General features: G+C 35.7%; 1 protein-coding gene across 1 annotated transcript in view; it reads right to left on the bottom strand.

The window, feature by feature from the left end:
- Positions 1-3137: 3137 nt before the first annotated feature.
- Positions 3138-23422, bottom strand: part of LOC125649760 (uncharacterized) — a 61327-nt gene continuing 41042 nt past the window's right edge. The window contains exons 50-74 of the mRNA XM_048877493.2: positions 23149-23263; positions 20436-20602; positions 19905-20019; positions 19388-19647; positions 18840-18951; positions 18268-18485; positions 17973-18087; positions 17160-17392; positions 16729-16843; positions 16394-16563; positions 15170-15287; positions 14837-15081; positions 14336-14456; positions 14066-14195; positions 13153-13321; positions 11478-11610; positions 11067-11293; positions 9179-9290; positions 8850-9097; positions 8510-8668; positions 7433-7582; positions 6308-6428; positions 3813-3901; positions 3561-3675; positions 3138-3312 (exon numbers count right to left, since the gene is read on the bottom strand). Of these exons, the coding sequence (XP_048733450.2) occupies positions 3198-3312; positions 3561-3675; positions 3813-3901; positions 6308-6428; positions 7433-7582; positions 8510-8668; positions 8850-9097; positions 9179-9290; positions 11067-11293; positions 11478-11610; positions 13153-13321; positions 14066-14195; positions 14336-14456; positions 14837-15081; positions 15170-15287; positions 16394-16563; positions 16729-16843; positions 17160-17392; positions 17973-18087; positions 18268-18485; positions 18840-18951; positions 19388-19647; positions 19905-20019; positions 20436-20602; positions 23149-23263 (3872 nt within the window). The 3' untranslated portion in view covers positions 3138-3197. The remainder of the gene's footprint in view (positions 3313-3560; positions 3676-3812; positions 3902-6307; positions 6429-7432; positions 7583-8509; positions 8669-8849; positions 9098-9178; positions 9291-11066; positions 11294-11477; positions 11611-13152; positions 13322-14065; positions 14196-14335; positions 14457-14836; positions 15082-15169; positions 15288-16393; positions 16564-16728; positions 16844-17159; positions 17393-17972; positions 18088-18267; positions 18486-18839; positions 18952-19387; positions 19648-19904; positions 20020-20435; positions 20603-23148; positions 23264-23422) is intronic.

Here is a 23422-nt window from a genome sequence, read left to right as displayed (position 1 = left end):
TAGGAACCTGATCCTACCTTTGGTACTTTCAGGGTCCATATTTGTTCCAGTCTCAATTTTGTATTCTTCATAGGATTTACGAGATTGATTGCTGTTTATTATCTTCCCTTTTCATTGATAAATCTATGGAAAAAAGATCTAGAGTCAATGCAAGATATATTTCTTTTATCTGTATTTTGAATCCATATTCTTTATTGCGTGAATTTACTATTATCACTAATGACAAATCATTTGCTTATAAGTAGCACCCGAGGTCCTTTCTAAGTTTTCGAAGGCTACACACAAAATATATGGTTATTGACAACATCAATTTTTATAAATTCCTAATCTATGTCAATAAACTCCTAAACGTGTGCTCCAGAGTTACTGCTTGCACCTTTAATATGGTTTCATATGTGAGGTGAAGTGTCCGTAAGCTATAATAAAATCTTACTTAATTAGTAAATATCGAAGAATTAATATTTAAAAAAAAAATACTTTCGTTTTCCATAAACTACCCTGAATAGCTAGCAAAAATGAGAGTAGAGTGGCGGAACACACTTTGGTGGATCTAAGCGAAATTTGACAACTGAAGATAATACTATATGAAGTAAATCTGTTGTTTATCGATGCTTGATTTTGATCTTACAGAAGAAATAAGTTTTGATAATTGGTGAATAAATAGAACATTGTGCCTCGTCATTTCTTCGATGCGTGATTTTGGTCTTGAATCAGCCTTATGAAAATTTCCAGAACGAAGCGCCCAGAACGAGGCATAGGTCTTTCCTGCTAGCCGAGAAGTTGCGATTAGTTTACAACATGATCAGCATAAAATTGTGTAGACCTGTGTTCAGTGTTAGTTATACTTATAATAGTTTTGACTAGGCCTATATTCATTATTTTATGAAGATTTGTGATTATATTACTTATATACTTGTACATTTCATTCAACGAAGGACACCCCTCCCCTCCCGAGACCAAAGATCTGACACATCGATAAATTTTTTAATACAATTTTCATCTGATATTTTCGATTTTCGATGCTCTTAATTTTTCCCGTGATTATAGAAGTCACTGTTACGACTTTTTGTAATAGCTGTTTTTATATTCCCATGAAGCAGAATTTATTCAAAAACGTCTGCGTGAGAAGAAAAAATCTCTTGCTGTGGCTTTCAATTCGACATTTAGATGTATCGATGACGATTTATCTATTAACAGTACTAATTTTCATATGTCGATTCGATATATCACAGTGAACTCGTAATAAGACACCACAGAGTCATCCACTTCTGCTTCATACTTAGATATTTTATTGAAAGTAGATATTAACCGCAAACTAACAGCTCAACTTTATGACAAACGGGATGATTTCAGCATCTCCATCGTCAACTTCCCATATTTATGTAGCAATATTCCATTATAACCTGCATATGGTGTTTATATCTCTCAACTGATTCGATACGCAAGAGGTTGTTCTGCTTATGGTCAGTTTTTAAATCAAAGCAGGCTACTGACAAACAAGTTGATGGTGCAGGGGTTCCAATAGTCTCGTTTACAGTCAGCATTTCGCAAATTTTTTATGGTCGTTGTAACGATCTGGTTTGCCAACACAACCTATTATTGGGTCAAATGCTGTCTGACGTGTTTCATACCGATTGTTAGGCGTTTCTTGGCACACTGATTTTGACTACGTATAACTCCGTTTACCTGATCAAGAAATAGGGCTCATGGCGGGTGTGACCGGTCGACAAGGGATACTTGCTCCTCCTAGCCACCTGATCCCACCTTTGGTATATTCAGGTGTCCGTGTTTGCCCTACTCTCTATTTTGTATTCCCTATACGAGTTATGAGATTGATCACTGTTTGTTGTCTTCACCTTTCATCAACAATTACTGATATGCACAAACCCCAATAAGTTTTTATTTTGGTTGAACATGTTTTTTGATGACATGGACCTTGAAAGTATGTAAAAAGTCGAAAACTGTCCAATATGTCAGATATCGAATCATCCGTGACTGTTATGGTAATTTTTTATATAACTTTTAAGTTAAAACATTTTACCGATATTAGGTTGTACACTGCTTGACAATGTCCAATAAATCAGGCCACTGTTTTATAATGTAGCAGGTTTTCCTGTTTGTCATTCATATAGTGCATTGTTTTTCGATTATTGCGTTTAAAGAGGAAAAAAACCCGACGTATATTCATAATTTTGCCCTTAAATTGTCGCACTGGACAAAAACACATTCGCAATTCTGAAATTATCACCGACCGTTCATTTTGTTTTTGGTCAACTATTCGGCATGACGGATTACAATTGCATGAATTTGTAAAATCATAATATCATTTTCAATACGGAGAGAGATCGTTCATGTTACATAAGGACCACTTCATTTGGAGCTCCAAGTGACTTCCTAATAATAAAGTTTTATTTGTTGCATATGATATTGATAAATATAACGAACTAATGCACGCAATTGTTGAAAAAAGTTCTTTAAAAGATCATTTGAATTGAAGATGTCGTTCATTCAATTCATGTGTTCAACAATTCAAACACTCATTAAAAAAGTCCTTCTTCTATGAAATATTATTTTTTGTGATTTCCCGAGCTTAAGCGGGGTTTCATCTAGTGTTTATTGAATTAGTAGAGCGACAGAATCACGACGCCTAATTGTTCTGCTTTAACCAATGGAATGGACACAAAAATTTCGATTGATTGATTGTATTTTGCTTAACGTCTTACTCGAGAAGGCCCGTGACATTCACACCTGATACCGAGCGTTTGGCGATGGAACTGTCATTACCTGTTTTAATGACTTAGGTCTGTCGCGGCCGGGATTCGAACCCCGGCCTTCCGCATGGGGGCGAACGCTCTAACTTCTTGGCCCCCAAAAATTCGATTTTATATACAATGTTAATACGTAAGCAACGCCAACACCTTCTGCGACTTTCATTTCTGAAGGCCGAGTGTTTGGCGATAGAGCAGTCAGTCACTACATTTGTTTCCTTCTTATGTTTGACGCTTCCAAGGCTCGTACACACGAGCTTACAATCAATCTTGAAGTTGTCCAAACGTACGTCATTCTTTAACATAATTGCTGGTTTACCTACGAACTCCTCTAGATACAGACAGACGCATTTGCAAAGATACAGACGGACAAAGAGGATTTATTTGTATAAAACTGGAATTTCCACAATTAAATGTCAATGTTGATGCCTACACATCAGGATATCCTTGGATGACAATGACATCTGGGCAAATCGGTTTTCTGCAACACTTGTTCGGGCGTTTCTCCCAGTGACACACGTCGGGCAAATTTAGTTGTGGGCACCTATTTTAAGGAAAGAAAAACGGTGAGATTTGTTTGGATTTTATGCTGGTGCATGTAGACTAGATTCTAGAGCAATAACCTAACACAGTTAAGTAAAATAATATATTCTAGCATATGAATCACTTTACGATACGATGTCCCTTTTCATCAGCTCTTAAGAAACATCGTATGTCCTGGCATATAAATTATTTGATGATACGATACCCCTTTCATCAATTCTTTAGACACGTTGATTTACATCTACTCACAATTCATTGCATTGGTACATTCCGAGCTGTGCATTTGTGCATTTACAGCTCAATCGGCATCCATCCCTCCACGATTGGTCTTGTTCATATGATGTACCATTGTAATGACAAGCATCTGAAAGTTTCCCGATGTATATTACTTAATGAGTATCACTTTTGCAAGATAATCGATGTATATATGTTTTTATTTACTAGTACTCAATGAAAAGAACAGAGTTTTAAACTATGAAATAGCCCAATTCCATAACTTACTGCGTTTTGGCGGTTTAACTATAGGACAGCATTTCCCAGTCACGCGTTCAACCTGCCAACCACTTGGTAGGTTTTCGATTGAGTGGCACCTGCAAGTGCATGAGAATTAAATTTTACATCTAACATGTATATGAGCAGAGAATGTCCCTATATCATAGTGAATATTATTCATGTTTATAAACATTATATAGGATCAGTCACTCGCTGTTTCTTAATCCCTACCATTTGTTACCAAAAACAAGCAGATCATTTACTCCTTGTAGGCTGAAAAATTCATGAATTGTACCTGATATTTTTCTAAATATAATGGTTTACAATTTCACAAGTCAAAAATATTCAATTGGAAATCACCACATTTTCAATTAACTTTAAAAATTTCTTTTGACAGAAGATAATTTGTAAGACATTATGTAACTGAAGATAAAAAAGAAATGCACAATAAAAGCTAGCTACAGGTCAATTTATTTCAGATGAATGGTTATATACAAGGGATGACCTTTAAATGTCAGAATGGATAAAGAGTACGAGGGGAATATAACATCCAATTTAAGTACCACTTTTTGAAGACAACAAGACGATAACTGGAGTAGAGCGTTCAGTACTGCTTTTCTAAATTTGTGCATTGATAATGTAGAAAATGTGGGAAATTTTACAAGTCCACTCGGGAGTAATGCAAGTGTGATGGGACTTTAATGTCACAATTCACAAAGACGTACATTATTTAAGCGTAGTCATGGATATTGGTCATATGAAAACAAATTAACAATTCAACTTTATGATAAAGGGTATGACTTTATCTTCTCCACTGTCATCTTCCCATATCTACGAGTATGTAGCATCATTCTACTATTACCTGCATAAGGTGTTTATGTCTCATTTGATTCGATATATGTTTGCCCAACTCTCTATTTTGTATTGCTTATAGGAGTCATGAGATTGATCACTGTTCGTTATTTTCACCTTTCATATGCAAGAGCATGTTCTACGTATGATTAATTTTTAAACCGAGACAGGTTATTGACAAATACGTTTATACTACATGGGTTTCAACAATATTATTTAAGTTAGCATATTGCAAACTCTAGGTCACTATAATTATCTTATTTACAAATGCAATCTATCATTAGATCGAATGCTCTCTAACAATTTCATACCAATTGTTAGACCGTTCTTTAAATATTTTACTTACTGATTTAAATGTCTACTATTGTTTACTTTTTTATCTGATCAAGATAGAAGATTCGAGGTGGGTGTGAACAATCAACATGGAATATTTACTCCTCGTAGGCATCTGATCCCACCTGTGGTATTTCCAGGGGTCCGTGTTTGCCTTGGTTTTTTTTTTTTTTTTTTACTTTTTAAGATTATCTTCACACTTTTTTCAAATTTTAGATGATTGGCAAATGGACACTCATTACCAATGTTAAACATCTGTGGTTTGACAAGATGCCAGGATAGAAAACCCAATCCGGGCCACCCAGTTGCAAAGCCAACGCAATAACCACAAGCCTACCACAACTCAATAACCAAATGATCAATTCTTTTAACAATATGTATTAAATGAACGGTGCTTCCGAGAATCTCGAGAATCTTTCACTCATATGATCTTAGACGTCACCATTGCCGGCGAAATGCTGCAAATTTAGGCCTATGCTCGGCGCTTATGGCCATTGAGCAGGGAGGGATCTGTATCGTGCCAAACCTGCTGTGACACGAGACTTCGGTTTTGCGGTCTCATCCGAAGGACCGCCCCATTTAGTCGCCTCTTAAGTTTTATTGAATCGTTTTCTCAAGTGAAGGGCAAACTTGCAATGGACATAGTGTGTCCAGGGGTGCGTGTTTGTCCAACTATCTATTTTATATTGCTCATAGGAGTTAGGAGATTGATGACTGTTCGTTATCTTCACCTTTCATACACTATACATACGCTGTTTTAGTCTACCATAAATAAATGTACTTTGAAAACCCATGACATGCCTATCATAAATCTTTTGGAGAGACTGGTTGAATTTAACATCGCTATATTTGGAATTCAATCCTTACAGGTAGTAATATTACTAACTGATTATCAATTTTATCAAAATTTTGTTGCTCATTGCAAAGTCTAAGAATATGTTCAGACATAAGTTAAAATTGATGTAAACAAGTATGTGATGTAAACCGTTTCATCTTCTTAACATAGTACGATTCAAATGATTTATGTCGTTTTGGAAAGTGGTATAACTTTTCAGGTCTCATGGATGTGACGCTTGCTGTTCCTTGGTACCCGATCCCATTCCCGGTATTTTCTGAGGTCTATGCTAGCCCGTATCTCAATTTTGCATGCCTTATATAATTTATGGGATTGATCACTGATCGTTATTTTCACATCTTTTCTTTTAAGCATATACTTATACATTTTTGAATAATGGTGCATCCTTCCATAAATACATGCACAAACATTCTAAATCAGTATATACATCCTCCATTATTATTCAAACCATAGACGTACTTACAATTTTAAGCACTTGACAATGCCATTGTTACAGGTACAGTTCTTAGCATCAGCACTGCAGCCATCTTGCCACCAAGACCCATGTTCATGTGTAACACCATCCGTGTAGCGACAGCTCTTGGCTATCATATAAATAATCTCTGGCTTAAAAACTTGACCAACATACTAGATTGTAGTGTAAAATTTAAATTGGGGAGTTATTAACCAGTTTCAGTAAAAAAAAAAATAGAAAATCTTAACAAGCATGAACTAAAACAAGAGGCCCATGGGCCTAGAATCGCTCTTCTGATACATTGTAGAACAGGCAAAAATTCTCACCAACCAAGATTCATCAATTAACAAAGTTTATGATGTTAAGTCAAAGAGTACCTGAAAATTTAAATGTAACTGTCCAAAATTAGGTCACGGTGACCTAAGATGCATCAACTGACAAAATTTGATGATCGTAGTCCTTAAACTAAGCAAAATATCAAAGTTGAAACAAAACAAAATTTAAGGTCAACTTTGAAATGACCTTGAGACCACACCCTTTGCCCCGGATGATGCCTTGAACATTTTTTTTTTATCTACAACCTATCCTCATCCTTATGCATAAGTTTGGTGATAATTTGCCCAGTGGTTCTTGAGAAGAAGATTTTTTAGCAACCACTACTTTTGTTTGCATTTTCCTAATTATCTCCCCTTGTTAAAGGGTCACAACCCTAGTTTTAGTACAAATGAAAGCCCTTGGGCCAAGGATACCCTGTGACAAATATTGGCCAAGGGGTTCTTGAGATATAGCCCTTTCCCCAAAAAGTTGACGCACACCGCACACCAGACATATGGCCATATGATTAGCTCTTTGAGCCTTCGGCTCAGAAGAGCTAATAAAATTCAGTGTTTGCAGTATCTGCATACATACACCTAAAGAATATTAGGTTCCGCGTCACTTATTGACAATTGGTAAATGCAATTATGGCTATTATATCCTTCACGACTTGAAAGTACCAACAACACATGAGTGTTGGGCTTTCTCAGAATAAATGTAAGGTAATAAAAGTCCGTTCTAACCAACTGAAAGTTATTGTATTATATGATGAAATCTACCTGGACCAGATTACAAGAGTACCAAATCTTGGATACTTACATTGTTGTGAACACAGATGATTACAGGTCTTCATGCAGTTTGTCTGAGCCCATGCTTTGTAAACAATCGACGTGCATATATTTGAGTCCATCTGAGAACACACTGGGGACACATCACGACAAGTAGAATTCGGTAGTGCTGTGTCATTACCTAAATCAAACATACACAATGAATCTGTTACCCGCCATGTGTTGTAATGACGAAATTCACGTCTCGATTACATTAGAAGAGGGCAGTTATTATAAGCCATATACGATAGAGTAATATGATACATTTTTGTGCATTTGATATTTTTCTAGAAGTCTGTTGTCTTTGAATTCATACATCTCAACTTTGTATATAAAGACAAATACACAATTACTGTACTTATATCATTTATAACAAACGAGAAAAGTCATCCATATTCTTCAGTTTTCACTGTTTTCCATGTTCTAACAAAGCATGAATCAGAATAGAAACTATACAATTCTAGCAATTATGAACTTGGTTCTATCATTATTTAAAAGAAGAATTGATCTAGAAATTTCTATTATCTACTTCCCTGGATCTACCAGGAGAAAATGAATCCCCATTATTTGCGAATCGCTTCATCAATTTCATTTTTGAAATTACAAGGAAAACTGTCTAATGAGACAGTTGTGCAATCTATTTCACTGGGCTTTCCGACCATGATTTTCGTTCTAAATTTCATATTTTCATTGTTCTGTTAAGTACTGTTAAGATTAATTTATTCCGATACACTGTGTAGATTCCTACAATACAATTCATACTCCCATTGTTCACAACTGCATCACATTCATGAAGAAATTACTACCATTATGATTGGTAAATATATCGAGGACAAAAACATCATTTCAGTGTTATTCATAGGTATTACCAAATCGCCAATTCCACTGCTTACCCGCTACTCTATAGTTTGGTATCATCAAATTACCCATGAAACAGTTTGATATTATCAAAGCACCTTTTACACAGTTTCATATAACCAAATTATACCCATTGCAATTTGTCACGTAAAACTTCTTGGTTTAACAATTCATGTTCTCAAATGTTGAGGTAACTAATGTTGTAACTTACAATAGCCACAGAAGGCTTGGCAGTTTTTCCTTGCCCATGGTTTAAATATTCCTGTACAGGAGTCCTTGCCATAATCCTCACAGTTATCCAATTCATTGTGACACTGGCTATCCGGTAGTGATGTGGTGATAATAGGAGGGGGATGGGTACAATCGTATTCTACAAAATGTCAAAAATATCAATGGATGAAGTTAAGTACTTAAAGACCAACTGATTTCCCTTATGCTACAATGTAAATTGCATTCATTTTCCAAATTCAGGAGAAATATATTCCTTAATAGTTAAACATGAAAAGTAGCTTTTAACATCTCTCTACAAATGATTCTAGTATGAAACATACGGCACAAGTTGCAATAGTTGGCACAGTTTCTCTTGGCCCATGGAATATATGGGTCAACACAGGCTTGATGTCCGTAAGACTCGCAGGTTGACAGGGTGTCTTTACACCAGTCGCATGATGGCTTCATGGGTTTGAGGGTTGTGGTGATGCCACTGGGAACTACATGAGGACAGTTTAATTTCTTGCAGCATTCTCCAGCTATAGTGTCCAGTGAGCAGAAAGAGGGCATCTCCGTGTAAACGGGGCATCTAGTAAGCCAAGTGTTCAAAAGTTAATCCTAGATCCAAACTATTTACATGTGGAAAATCACGATTAAAATAAAAATTTACCGAGGTGTGCAAGAGAACTGTCCAGTGGATGCATCATCACATCTGCAGTCAAAGTCGCATCCATCGTTCCAAAGCTGACCCTGATGGTACTGCCGTCCCTTGTAGATACAGACTAAAACAAGTGCAACACAAAGCAGCGATAAGTAATGCACAGAGTTAAACAAAGAAGCAACACATGAATTTGCACATTTGCGACAAATACATATCAAAATGTTCATATACCGCAGAATTCCTAATTTCCATGATGGTTCAGATTTAAGGAGTGCAATATCAACCCGAGATTACAGTTCAAACAAATTATCATCTAGTAAATGCGATACCTCAAGGAAAGTCACTGGTACAGACAAACCCACAATTACATGTCCCTTTGAACAAAGACAAACATGTTGTCCCAAGCATATGAAAGGTAAAGGTAACGAACAGTGATTAATCTAATAACTCCTATAAGGAACACAAAATTAAGAATTGGACAAACACAGACCCCTGCGTACACCAGAGGTGGGATCAGGTGCCTAGAAGGAGTAAGCATCTACTGTCGACCGGTCACACCCGCCATGAGATATACATGTATGTTTTGATCAGGTAAATGAGTAATCCGCAGTAAAAATCAGTGTACTAAGAACGGCCTCACAATCGGTATAAAACACGTCAGGCAGCATTTGACACAATGATAGGTTGGCAAACTAGATCATTATAACGACCATAGAATTTGCTAAATGCTGACTTTAAACGATAATGTTGAAACCCTTGTAACATCAACTTGTTTGTCAGTAGCTTGCCTCGATTCAAAAACTGATCATACACAGAACAAATCTGGCGTATCGAATCAGTTGAGAGATTTGAACACCATATGCAGGTGATAATGGATCATTGATGCATAAAATTTGGAAGTTGACGATGGAGAAACTGAAGTTATCCTGTTTATCATAAAGTTGAGTTATTAGTTTGCCGTTGATATTTCTTTTCAATAAAATATCTAAGTACGAATCAGAAGTGGATGACTTTGTGGTGTCCTTTATTTTCAGTTCACAGGGATATATTGAATCGATATATGAATGAAAATGATTCTTGTTATTAGATAAAACGTCGGCGATATATGCACATGTAAACGTCGTCTTGAAGGCCACAATATATTTTATTGTAGAAGCTTTTGAATGAACTCTACTTCAGAAGAATATAAAAACAGTTAGCTAACAAATGAGCACAATCCGTGCCCATGGGAATTCCATATATGTCACGATGAAGAAAACACTAATCGGTTACCCCAAAGATGTATGTCATTATGAAGCAAAGGCAACTATGTTACCCCACAAATACATAACAACCATGAAACAAAGACAAATGTGTTACCCCACAAATACATATAACCATGAAACAAAGACAAATATGTTACCCCACAAATACATATAACCATGAAACAAAGACAAATATGTTAACCTAAGAATATATGTTCCTAAGAAACAAAGACAAATAATATATACACGTTAAATTTCCATCAAACTAAGACACATGCATGTTAATTCATGTCCTATCAAATAAAGCCATATATGTACACCAAGGATACATGTTCCGATGAAACGAAGAAAATATGCTACCCTAAGAATGGATGTTCCTATTAAACAATTTTAACCTTCAAATACAAGGATACATGTTCTGATGAAATTCAGAGACAATGAATAATCACACAACGTCTCCCTAACTTAATGAATATTAGCATGCACTCACTTGTAGTATAGACTTTAAAAAAAATTCCATCAATATGACTGGACATCCAGGAAAATATGTACGGTATTAAACTTTATACAGATACAGGCTACAATGTTGGAAATGCCATTACTTAGACTGAGTATTTACTATGTAAATGTCATAAAATACAAAATCTCAGTACCGTTTCTGACCACAACACCTCCAGTTTCAAGTGCAGTATAGTTTTTATCAGGTCTGAAGTTGACGTAACCTCCACTGAAGGAAGGTACAATAGGGAATGATGTCTGAACTTTCATGGGGTCTACAACCTGTCCATTGGCGAGCATACAACGTGGTTCTGAGCAACACTTGCCGTCTATACGGACCATATAGCAACGACTAGATTCCAAGTTGTTGTAGGTGGGACATCTGATAAAAGATATCCATTGAATAAAACACACACTAATATCAAATCAACGACCATGCTACACAAAATTTTGTGAACATCATCGTAGATTTTCAATGTAAACTTATCAGATCGTAGTATTTTAATTGTTCTTATTTCATCGATTTTAAATACCATTTTCTAGATTGCTTTACAAAATGAACTTACGATGAGATACACTCATAGTAACCAGAGGCACCGTCCTTACAGGTACAGGTGTAGTCACAGCCATCACTCCACTGTTCTCCTTCATTGTAAATCGCATATTGCTGGCCATTTTTCGTCGGGAAAATACACTGAGCTGTTAGATAACATTATATGTTTAGAAAGAACTTTTAGATACCCAAAGGTTCGAAATATTGAGGTTAATATACATGGAGAAAAGAATGTCAGAACTTCCAACTTATACACACACACACACACACACACACACACACACACACACACAGAGAGAGAGAGAGAGGTCCAACCTGACTCGGAGTTATGAAATACTGAAATATGTAAATGTATTCATAGATAAATTGTACAATTAGTTCTTTGTACTATAATAGTATATCTGAGCCTTAGCCTAGCTAATGATGAGGCCAGAAACAGGGAAAAAGTTCATCTATGTATCTATTTTTCCCCAAGATGTACTGAAAAAATTCGCCCCTATTTAGTTTCACCTAAAAGTCACTCTTTTGTTATAACAAGTAAAATTTATGTATTCATCCCGTTTTTGATTCATCTATTTGGGATGATTATATGCTACCCTGGATGAGGTCTATATATTGGGAAAACATCTGCCTGTATCATAGTTGCCAACTTCCAGCATATGTGAAAATCTTGTCATAACCAATAATCTGGTCATAACAAGTAATGGCATTTTCTACATATTTGCCATAATGAGTGTTTATACAAAATGAACATACAACAGTTATGTCCGTATTGTAAACTATGTAAGTTTTTATAAATACATTTCTGAAAAAGGGAATAATTCAATATTCAAAGCAAGACCGATTCGTTGTGCTCTTCTAGAAAGTTAGAACTCCAATAACTTTGCTTTTGATATCTGATGATGATGTCAGAACGGCAAAAGTAGTTTAAAAGATTTTTATGCTAAAGCATTATTTTGACATGATTTTTCAGACCATTTCTAGCTCCAGACTTTTTCCTTTTCCTTTTGTCGACATGGACTTGAATTGACCTAAATCCATTTCACAAAATCATTTCAGCCCCTTATTTGTAGATAATTGTTAACACCTGCCATCGGGTTTAATAACTTAACTGTACCATACTTGGCCATCGGAATGTGCTTGCAAACAGGAATTCACATTTACGATCTAATTTACATAATGAATTCGAAAATCGGATGATTTTCGGGTTGTTCCATAACTCTGGAGGCGAGCCACGAATAACGGGTCTGAAAATCGGATGTAAACCGATGAAATCGAGTGAATTCACAACTATGGCCTGCAGTATATTCTTGGAAGTCTTAAAATGGAGATCACCGACAATGTATATATTTGAAAGGAAATCTTAAGTAGTCAGCTGACGATCCACTGTGGCAATGGAGTATTCAACTTGATTAATTTTAAATCTACCAAGACTAAATGTTGAAGCTTTAACGCAAGTTTATTCTAATGTTTGTACTCGAGTTTCGAAATTTTTATTTTACCAGACCAATCTTCAATATCCTTCACAGTCATCTTTCATTGGCAAGGAGCATAAAGGATGTGAATTATTGCTTAACATTGTTCAGTGATTTTTTATAAGAAGCTAAAAATGTGAAAAATTAACAGACATACTGATCCACACTGTAACTGGGTTGGCCGTTAGTATGTTTAGTAGGATGTGTGTTTACCTCTAACACTTGCTATCTGACTCTGAGATATGGGGAAGCCCTGACCAGGAAACGCTGTGGTCATAGTATGTGGGGCATTGGTTGCTATGGTATATGATCCCTGTACGTGAAGGTTTCCTTCTGCAGGCGTGACTACCAATCCTCCAGGGTTGGTGGGAGCTGGGGTAATCTATTGTGAAATAAATAAAAATTCATTTAAGGTATTCTATATTTAACGAAAGGAAATTGAACAATTTTGAATGATTTGAATGAATAAAGGTGAAAGTGAAATAAATCAAATTCACATGACTGTTAAATGATTAGAAGTCTATATATATCCCTTTGCATTTGAAACTTTTTGGAGGAGTTATCTATCCTTAAAAAATATCTAATTTTCTAAAAAACAATCTGTAGAAACTGATTAATTCTATTTCACATCTTTTTAAAAAGAAAGTTTATATAACTTTTTACTTAGAGATTTGTATCAAAATACAATTTCTTTTAAACATTTCTTAATAGAACATGGTTTTCCTATATACTTCAATATAAAATCGATGGTGAAATCAATCAAGCAGTAATCAACATCTTGTAAATTCCTATTGTGCATTATTCTTATTTGACATACCTTTCAAAATGATACCATAATTACAAAAATCACACCATCCATTTATTAAAGATGATAATATGATCTTTATGTATTGAATACTTTAATTAATGGAAAAAAGTGTAGATAACAAAGATGTGAATGCAGAATAATTCCAAATGCAAATGTGTTATATTTGGTGTTTCTCCATCTACTCTGATTTATAATGCATATATAGTTAAAGTATAATATAGGACAATCTTTAAGATATTACCATTCAGATAACAACTACAACTTATCAACTACAACTGAGTGAGTAAAATATCTCCTACAGTAGACGAGGCAACATACCCGCACTTCAGATTGTGGTACATAGGAGCCATTGGTTCCAGGGATGTCACAACTAAGCTTAGGACAGCATTGTCCTGGGATTGCTACCTGTATACAGTAGGTTGGGAGGGTGGATGGATAAATTGGACATCTGAAAAAGGAATTTCAGTTGAATTCATAGCTAGTTACTGATATGCCATACTTAAGCAATTAAAACAAGCTTTCTGTTTTAAAATATTACTTATATCTATAATGTTAGGGCCGAGAAACGTTTGGCAAATTAAACCATACCTGGATACACATTTGTATTCCCCGTTTTGGGCATTGTCACAAGTACATACATAGTTACAACCATCCTGCCATGAATCACCTTGTTTGTATACTGATCCCTTGTAGATACAAGCATGATACCCTACAAGAAAAGAACCTATATACTATTTATCAGTACAAAGTTAAACTTATTTAAGACTGTGTAATCTTCAAAACATTCATCCACTGGACTTCATATAAATGGATTGACAATGCAAATGAAAAACCTTGGTATTCTAATGTGCAGTGTAACTGAAATTATCCCCTATCTCCATTCCGTGATTGTAACGGGGAATATTGAATTTTTCTCCCCTTTCTCATGAATACTGAGAACGAAGACATGCAACAATGCATAATTTACACCCCCCTGTGAGAACGGACACACATCAAACAATGTATAATTTAACTTCACCTGCGAGAACAAACAATCCATAACTTACCTCCAACAACGAGGACATACATATCCAACAGTTCATGTCTTACCTCCAGCTGAGATGAAAGGGTTGACTGCACCTGGCCTGACCTCATGTGAGCCATAAATGGTGTTATGAGATCCAATTGGAACGACGTTTAAGGCATTAGGTGGTGGAGTGGAGGATCCAGACATGTTGGTATACACTGGTTGGAGGGTGATCGTTCCGCTATTGCACTTTGGAATTTTGCAACAGATGTCAGCAGGGTCCGTTGCGAGGGTGCAGTAGGACGGGAGACCCGAATACACCCGACATCTGTTTACGAAGATGAAATACAATTATTATTACTCTAAAAGTAATAATGTTGCTGATCCAATTACAACATGATCAGAGACGGAATTACCTAGCACTGCATCTGTAGTAGTTTATCTTCGCATCAATACAGATACATCTATAGTTACAACCATCATCCCATGTAGCCCCTTGCACATGTACTGTGTTGTCAGTATAGCGGCACATATCTGAAAACAATATACATACATACATACATCTACACATATACGGAAATTCCATATACATCTACTAGTTGTGAAACAAGTAAATGAAAGGTGAGGATAACGAACAGTGATCAATCTCATAACTCCTATAAGCAACACAAAATAGATAGTTGGGCAAACACGGACCCCTGGAAACACTATCAACTTATTTGTCAGTAGCTGATCATACGCCGAACAAGCTGATGCGTATCGGATCAGTTGAAAGCTATAAACACCATATGCAGGTGATAAAGGAATATTGCTAAATAAATATGGGAAGCTGACGATAGAGAAGCTGAAATCATCCCGTTTGTCATAAAGCTGAGTTGTTAGTTTGCCGTTAATATCTACATTCATTAAAATATCTAAGTATGAAGCAGAAGTGGACAACTCTGTGGTGTCTTTTATTTCGAGCTCACGGGGATATATCAAATCGACATATTAATAAAAGTTATTATTGTTAATAGATAAAAAGTCGTCGATATATCTAAATGTCGAATTGTAGGCCGCAGCAAGAGATTTTTTCTTCTCACGTAGAAGTTTTTGAATAAATTCTGCTTCAGATGAATACAAAAACAGGTCAGCTAACAAAGGAGCACAATTCGTGCCCATGGGAATTCCAACAGACTGTTGGAAGACCTGATCACCAAAGACCACGAAGATATTGTCAATGAGCTACTCTAGTATATCTTTTATTTCAACTTCAGAGTACTTGTGCGTGGAATCAGAGTGGCGATTAACATAGTAATTTTTTGGATGACCGATCACTAGATATGAATATTTCCTTTTTCCTTTTTTATTGAAGAAGCCACAGTCTATGATGTCAAAAAGTCTAGTCTTTAATTTATCGTGAGGAATGGTCGTGTAAAGTGTTGAAAATGGAATGTTAAGGTCAAAATCATTGCTAGTTGGCATGAATTTACAGTACGAGTATCAAAATGTGTACATTTATCACAAATCTTCAACCATCATAGAGATTCTAGTTTACCTGATTTTGATGGTTGTCACTAGACTTGAAATAGCGGATAAACACGCTCAATTTTATAAACTAATATTTGTATGAACAGTCTGTTGACTTCTGATATTTGTACCTGAAGGTATTGTGGTTTCCTGTGTGGTAGTGACATTTAATGGTGGAATGGTAACGGTTGTTTGTGTAGTGTTAGGCTCGCTCTCATCACACCGTACTCTTTGACAGCAGGTGTTATTCGGATCCTGTTCATAGGTACAATACCATGGCAAGTTGTAATATTGAGGACATCTGTACAATTACAAAATAATTAAATTGGCGCAGGATGGTAAGGAACTCCAAGAAACAAAACTTTAGATGTAAGGTTTTCCAAACAATCATACCTATACAATGGGATAAATATCCATGCTATAGTGCACTAAAATTCAATGTATAACGTTAATGCCAGATGCTTACGTATAAATACATTTGTACTGTCCTCTCAGCGCATCTAAGCACTGACATGTGAGCTTGCAGCCATCTTGCCATTTCTGATTCTGCTGGTATATTTTCCCCTTGTACACACAAGCACCTGTGAACAAGAACATACTCTCTGATAATTCATATAATATTGCAGTTTTACTAAAGATTTGAACACGATTTTTTACATTACAAAAATGACCATGATCTATCTCAAACTGCAATTCACGAATAAATAGAATTTAATTAATACTTCAGGGAAAAATGCATTCCAGTCAAACATCGTTGAATGCATGTTAGCCTTTGATACATATAATGTTATGATCATAAACAGTTCATGCTACATAAATCAGCATATAAATGAGAAAAAATACAATTCCAGTTTATTGGCAGAATGTAAAAATACAGTGACAAAAAAACCCATCTACCAGTTGTGCCATTAATGAGAGTGCTGAGTGGATTGTTGGGTCCAACATTGCTCTGGCCACTGAAGCCTGGATTAATGACTGGGGTTAAGTAGTATACAGGCCGAGGTGTAGTGGAGCCCGAGTATCCAAATGGGTGAGAAGGACTAGTGTTACAGTCTGGGACCAGACAGCAAGGATCATTCTGATCAGCAACCAAATGGCAGGTGTCAGGGATGTGGTTAAACTGTGGACATCTATTGACAAAAAAGAACACATCGTGTCATCTTCATTAAGCTTAATCCATATTGGATTTGGAAACATATTTCCCCTTCAAGGTAATTTATTCTGAAATTTACTTTTTCTTGATATTGTTCGAGAACATTCAAAATGTATAAGCCCTCGTCTAAGGATTTGTTTCTGCTAAGATTTATTAACTCAAACTGGAGTGTTCCTAGGAATACTTGTTTTCTATATTGAGATCATTAATCATGCGTTAAATCAAAATGAAAACTCCAGATAAGGAATGAATTAAAATATCGAATTCATATTTCTTAAAATACAAAGTTCTCGGGTTGGATTGAAGGACGGTTAGTCGGATGAAGTGAATTCTATGCTTCGCAATGCTTTGTAAGCAAAACAACATCAACTAAGACAATAGATATGGTGCATAATCTGCGAGTTTTAAGAATCACATATCTTTGCTACTACCACATTCATGAGATATCAGATTTATGCACAAGGGAAAATACAGACCTCCAAAACATTCCACTGAATCTATTCATTTACATTAATCATACATTCTTTTCAACAATCAACAGTATGGTGTTAACTGACCTAGTCCGGCAGCTGAAGAGATTGTTTATAACATCATCACAAGTGCAGATCTTGTCACATCCATCTGACCAGGTTTGTCCTTGTCTGTAGTACACACCCTTATACATACAATAACCTGTAAACAGAGGATACGCTTTGATCTATGGTCACAATGAAGCTACACTTGATTTTTGACTGTGAAAATCACTTTCAACCAATACTAATTCATAGATGTCTTGACAAGAGAATAGACCGTTGAATATTCATCCATCACATGTATTCCATGTCATTGTTTACCAATGCATTTCATACTCACCATTTGTTTGAGTGGATGGCTTGGTACCGCTGAAGGGTCTGGGTTGGTTGGGGTTGATGTATGTGGGAGTAGTCTGAGACATGATCTGGAACTGTGTAGGAATGTTACCCAGTGGTGCTGTGTTGTTAGGGTTTCCGCAGTATGGGATACCACAGCAATGATCACTCTGGTCTTGTACAAGCACACAGTAGTAAGGCAGGTTAGGAAATTTCTGGCATCTAAGAAGTTAGACAAAAACCCTTAATTCAAAGGAAGCCCACCAAATAAACCCCATTATTCAATCCAAAAAGAAAATATTTCCTAGTAAATTGTATACGTTATGCATAATATTTCCAAGTAAATTGTAAACATTATGCATATCCACACATGAATTTACAATTTTCTAAAAGAGATTGTACTTAATTTTTTTTATATAACAGGCTCAATAACCTGGAATGCATATACTTATATTCTTCAGATGAAGAGTGTAACAAAATCTGGTTTAATTCTTATTTTCGCTATTTGTAAAGCCTTAGTGCACTGTACATGGAGTAAATTTAAGAAAATGGTCTAGATAAGGTTCGTCTGACTACCTCTCGGTACATTTGTAGAGACCATTCATATCGTCCATACATTCACAGGTGTATTCACAGCCATCTTGCCACTTATCTCCTCTCCTGTAAATCGTGTCCTTGAAGAAGCATCCTATCATAATAACATATAAATATATTGGTAACCCTCCTACGAACAGTCAGTAGTTCCAATTCCTGATATGTGGATCTAAACTTACATCAAGCTGATTTGCACTTAAAATCGTATTTAAATTGCGGTACTGTCAATACAATTTTGATCTCGAGGTGTTTAATTTCAGATCATTTTTTAGATTGCATTATAGTTTATCAAATAAAACATTGTTCTTATCATTATCAGTATGAAAAGTGATAGTAGCTGTGGTAATAGTGGTAATATTATCATTTTTATTATCATTTTTAGATTTAGTTTTTAAAAAAATTCTCATGACAGTTTTGTTGCTTAATAGTACAAATCAACTGACATTGGAATTTTCATCTTTTGTATATGTAGTCAATGTCAGTCTACAAAAGCTAAATTCCTTAGCTTAGCAGCCTATTCTAATCCTCACCTCTTCTTGGATTGGGAGTGACGTTGTTTCCATTAGTACCTGTATGAGGGTTGCCATTGACATTTATTGTTACAGGTTCAGGTGGTGGTGTGGCATTTCCTGTGATGGTTCCTTTTTCTGTTTGTAATGGTTTAATTAAACCAGTGATTGGGGGAGCTCCTGGTTGAACAACAGGACAACTGGGAGCTTTACAGCATGTTGGATCACTGGGATCGGGAACCAGCATACAACCAGATGATACATGCGTGTAAACATTGCATCTGTTTTGGATGAAACATTGTTGGGTTTTTTAATTATTATTTCAATTTTCTAATAAAGTAGTTAACAACGAACATCTACATATAAAATTGATTACATCCCATTTTATGAATTGAACATTTACATTTATCTATATTTTCACAATTGCATCACCCAAACGTTTGTCATATGTACCAGTAATTACATGTACAAGGAATCATTTAAGTTACATCTTTGATTGTATTATGTTAATGAAGTTGGTGACGGCGCTAGGATTTACCTCTGCTGACATCGGTAGTAGCCCGTCTTGGCATTCACACAGACACACTTCTTGTCACAACCATCAAACCATTCCTGGTCCTGTCTGTAGGCTTGTCTGTTGTACACGCAGATTGCTGTAAACATAACAGAATCTAACTGATCCAAGTTACCAATATAACCTGTCATTGGGTAAAATGCTGTCTGACATATTTCCTACCAATTGAGGCCGTTCTTTGCACACTGATTTTGACTACAGATTACTCTGTTTACCCGATCAAGATATGGGGCTCATGGCAGGTGTGATTGTCGACAGGGGATTCTCACTCCTAGGCACCTGATCTTACCTCTATACCAGAGGGGTCCGTGTTTGCCCTACTCTTAATTTTGTATTCTTTATAGGAGTTTAGAGATTGTTCTGCTCGTTATCTTTACTTTTTCATGTATATATTTACTTTTGATATGAATTATGTGTTATAAAAATGTTATCTCAATTTATAAACGACCCCGATATGTGTTTTCGATTTAATACCACGTGATCAAACAAACTCACCAAGAGGAGGTGGTAGCTTGAAGTGATTGGTCACGCCATGGGTGACCTCTCCGGGCCTTATAGGGGCAGCTGTTGGTTGGATAGGACAGTACACAGACTGGCAACATGCATCGTTTGGATCCTGAGTCAAGGTGCAGTAGGAAGGAACCTGTGGGTGTCTAGTACACCTGTGAAAATACGAAATAATCAATTGTTTTCGGATGATGACAGATTCCGTATCAACTGCAACGCACATTGCATTTAACAACCGAATAACCCTGGAATAGAAGAATTACACCGAGAACTAAGCATTTTAGTAGAATCGATGTTAACAATAGATTAATACATATGTGTGTGTAATAAGTTTTTATAATTTGGAAAATGTCATAAGGGTATTTGAAGGATATTTCCATACCAAATACTTTAATTAAGAAAGGATAAATCATTTGTAAAAGTAAACATCAAAATTTGGGTTTAAGAGTAATTGCACAGTAATTACTTCCATGAATAAACATGTAATTTACACTTGGGGGCCGGGAATTATCACTAAGCAGATTAGGATTTATGAGATTGATCACTGTTCATTATCTTCACCTTTCATTAACATATTGTGTTTAAACACTAAATATAAAGTAATTCAATGGTCAGGTGCATCCATTTAACCTTATTTCATTGTAGATATCTATAAATGATATTGTTTCAATATTTTCTTCACTGTTGATTTTTTACTTCAATGGTAATTATGTGTCCACAGATTAATTCTATTTTGTTCAATTCAGTCTTCAAAGCGAAACTAAAATATCCGCTACCATAGACCTTCAGGTAGCTCAATATTTGTATGCTGGTTATCGTACATGTAAGGGGGTAAGAACATGGCCATATGTGTAGGACTCCAAAGTGCGATGTGACTCCAAAGTGCGATGGTCTGCGCCAAACCCCAATGGTGTGACACGCCAAAGTGCGATGGTTCGCACTCATAGGCCAAAGTGTGGTGGTGTGACACGCCAAAGTGTGAGACGAATGCGCCATAGTACGATAGTGTGACAAGTCGAAATCCGTTGGTTTGTAAACGACACAGTGTTTTGGTACAGACTGACCAATTGTGTGTTGTTTCACCAAAACATCAGTGCAAAATCCATGCACAAAGAATAAGAATAAGAACTTATTTCATTACCATTTAGTTGTCTTGTTATTAAACACAAATTTTCCAACGCGAAATCGTATAGAATGTTTTGTATTTTAGCATACCCCAGGAATTTATTACGTGTACGTAAAAGTAATAAATGATCATGAATTAAAGAATGTTTGGGCGAAGTAGATAGTTCGACAACAAATACATTTTGCCGTTTTCACTATCCTCAACATTGTAAACCTTGCCGTTGCTGTCGTCCATGCTGCATTTCTTCGATTTAATTTTGAAAGACGTTAAGAATGACGTCACAATGACGTGACGTCACAAACGTTACTGAACTACGCACCATCGGACTTTGGCGTCAACATGACACTTTGGCGTCCGTAACGTTAACAAGCCATCGCACTTTGGCACAGACCATCGCACTTTGGAGCGACCATCGCACTTTAGGGTTTTACATATTTAACAAGAATTCTGTAAGTATTGCATGGCAATACATGCCCCCTGCTAGTCCAAAGTCAAATTGTGTGCGTAATTTTCTACATGAATGATCTTACGTCATTTATACATAATAGAAATAAAAAAAATAGAAAAATAGTATTTGATAAATTTACAGATATTGCCAGACCATGTCCAGTCTTAAATTTGATTTCAGTTGTATCGTTCTTTTGCATTTTCTTCAATTTTGATGTCAACTATTATCTACAAATGAAAATGTTTTTATTGTCACTTCTAACGATGATTCATTTGTATCATCGGCCTCCCTATGTATCCTTTTGTGAATAGATGCAGCGAATCAGACGAACACTACTACAAATTGGTATGCCTTAAATCATATAGATCGCACACAATAAAACAAATACAGAGAACTAGACAGAGAACAATAATTAAATCAATCAACATGAGACTAAGTTTTATAAATTTTGTTAGAATATTTCAACTGTAACAAAAAATGAAACAATGTGTATATACTCATTAAAAATAACATATCAAATTTCAGAATCATAAGTTAAGGCATTGTTGAGAAAATGTCAGAAAACTTTCTACGGAACAAAGTCTTCTATTTAAATATGTCCACTGTGACGAAACTGAAACTTGATCTATAAACATATATTAGTAAACCATATACCAAATTTCAACTTCCTAAATCAATGGCTCAATTGATAAAAAAAAGGCCGGAAAATTGAAGTTCATATTGAACTGTTCAGCCAAGTCTGGCAATTTTTGTTAGAATAGGGTCAACTGTAATAAACTATATTTAGACACTCCCTAGGTAACCACATGTCTTTAAGTTAAAGCATTATAAGCATTGTGAAAAAAAGTATGGAAAACTATAATCTGCACAAAGTCTTATAAATATCGAAAACATTTCTAATAACTGTGACAAAACTTAAACTTCATCTGTAAACGTACTGCAGCACACTAAATACCCAATTTTAGGTTCCTAAATCAAAACATGATGAAAAAGGGTTGGGAGGGGGGTAGTAAAGACTGATAGACAGACGGAAAGACACACATACATTAACAAAAGAATAGGAAACCTGTAGTCCACTTCAGTTTCGTTGTTAGGGGACTAATAGAACAATATAAAGGTACACACACCTTTCGGTACATTTGTATCTTCCAGCCTGCTGGTCAATACATTCACACTGGAACTGGCATCCGTCGTCCCATTTCTGTCCTTGTGAGTAAGCTTTACCACGATATACACACATCACTGTAATACAAAATAAAACGTCGGGGTTAGTGCAAGATCTAAACGTGACGATGTGCCTTCACATTTACCACTTTGCTTACATTTTTATATAGTAATAATTTTGGTGGTGACTACATTTCCTTGGATTTTGATGTGTCTCTGTATCAATTAGGGTACAAA

The sequence above is a fragment of the Ostrea edulis genome, chromosome 5 (genome assembly GCF_947568905.1).
Source record: "Ostrea edulis chromosome 5, xbOstEdul1.1, whole genome shotgun sequence".
NCBI classification, from domain to species: Eukaryota; Metazoa; Mollusca; class Bivalvia; order Ostreida; family Ostreidae; genus Ostrea; species Ostrea edulis.
Note: the sequence above shows the minus strand (reverse complement) of the source record. Positions and strands in the feature narration are given on the sequence as shown.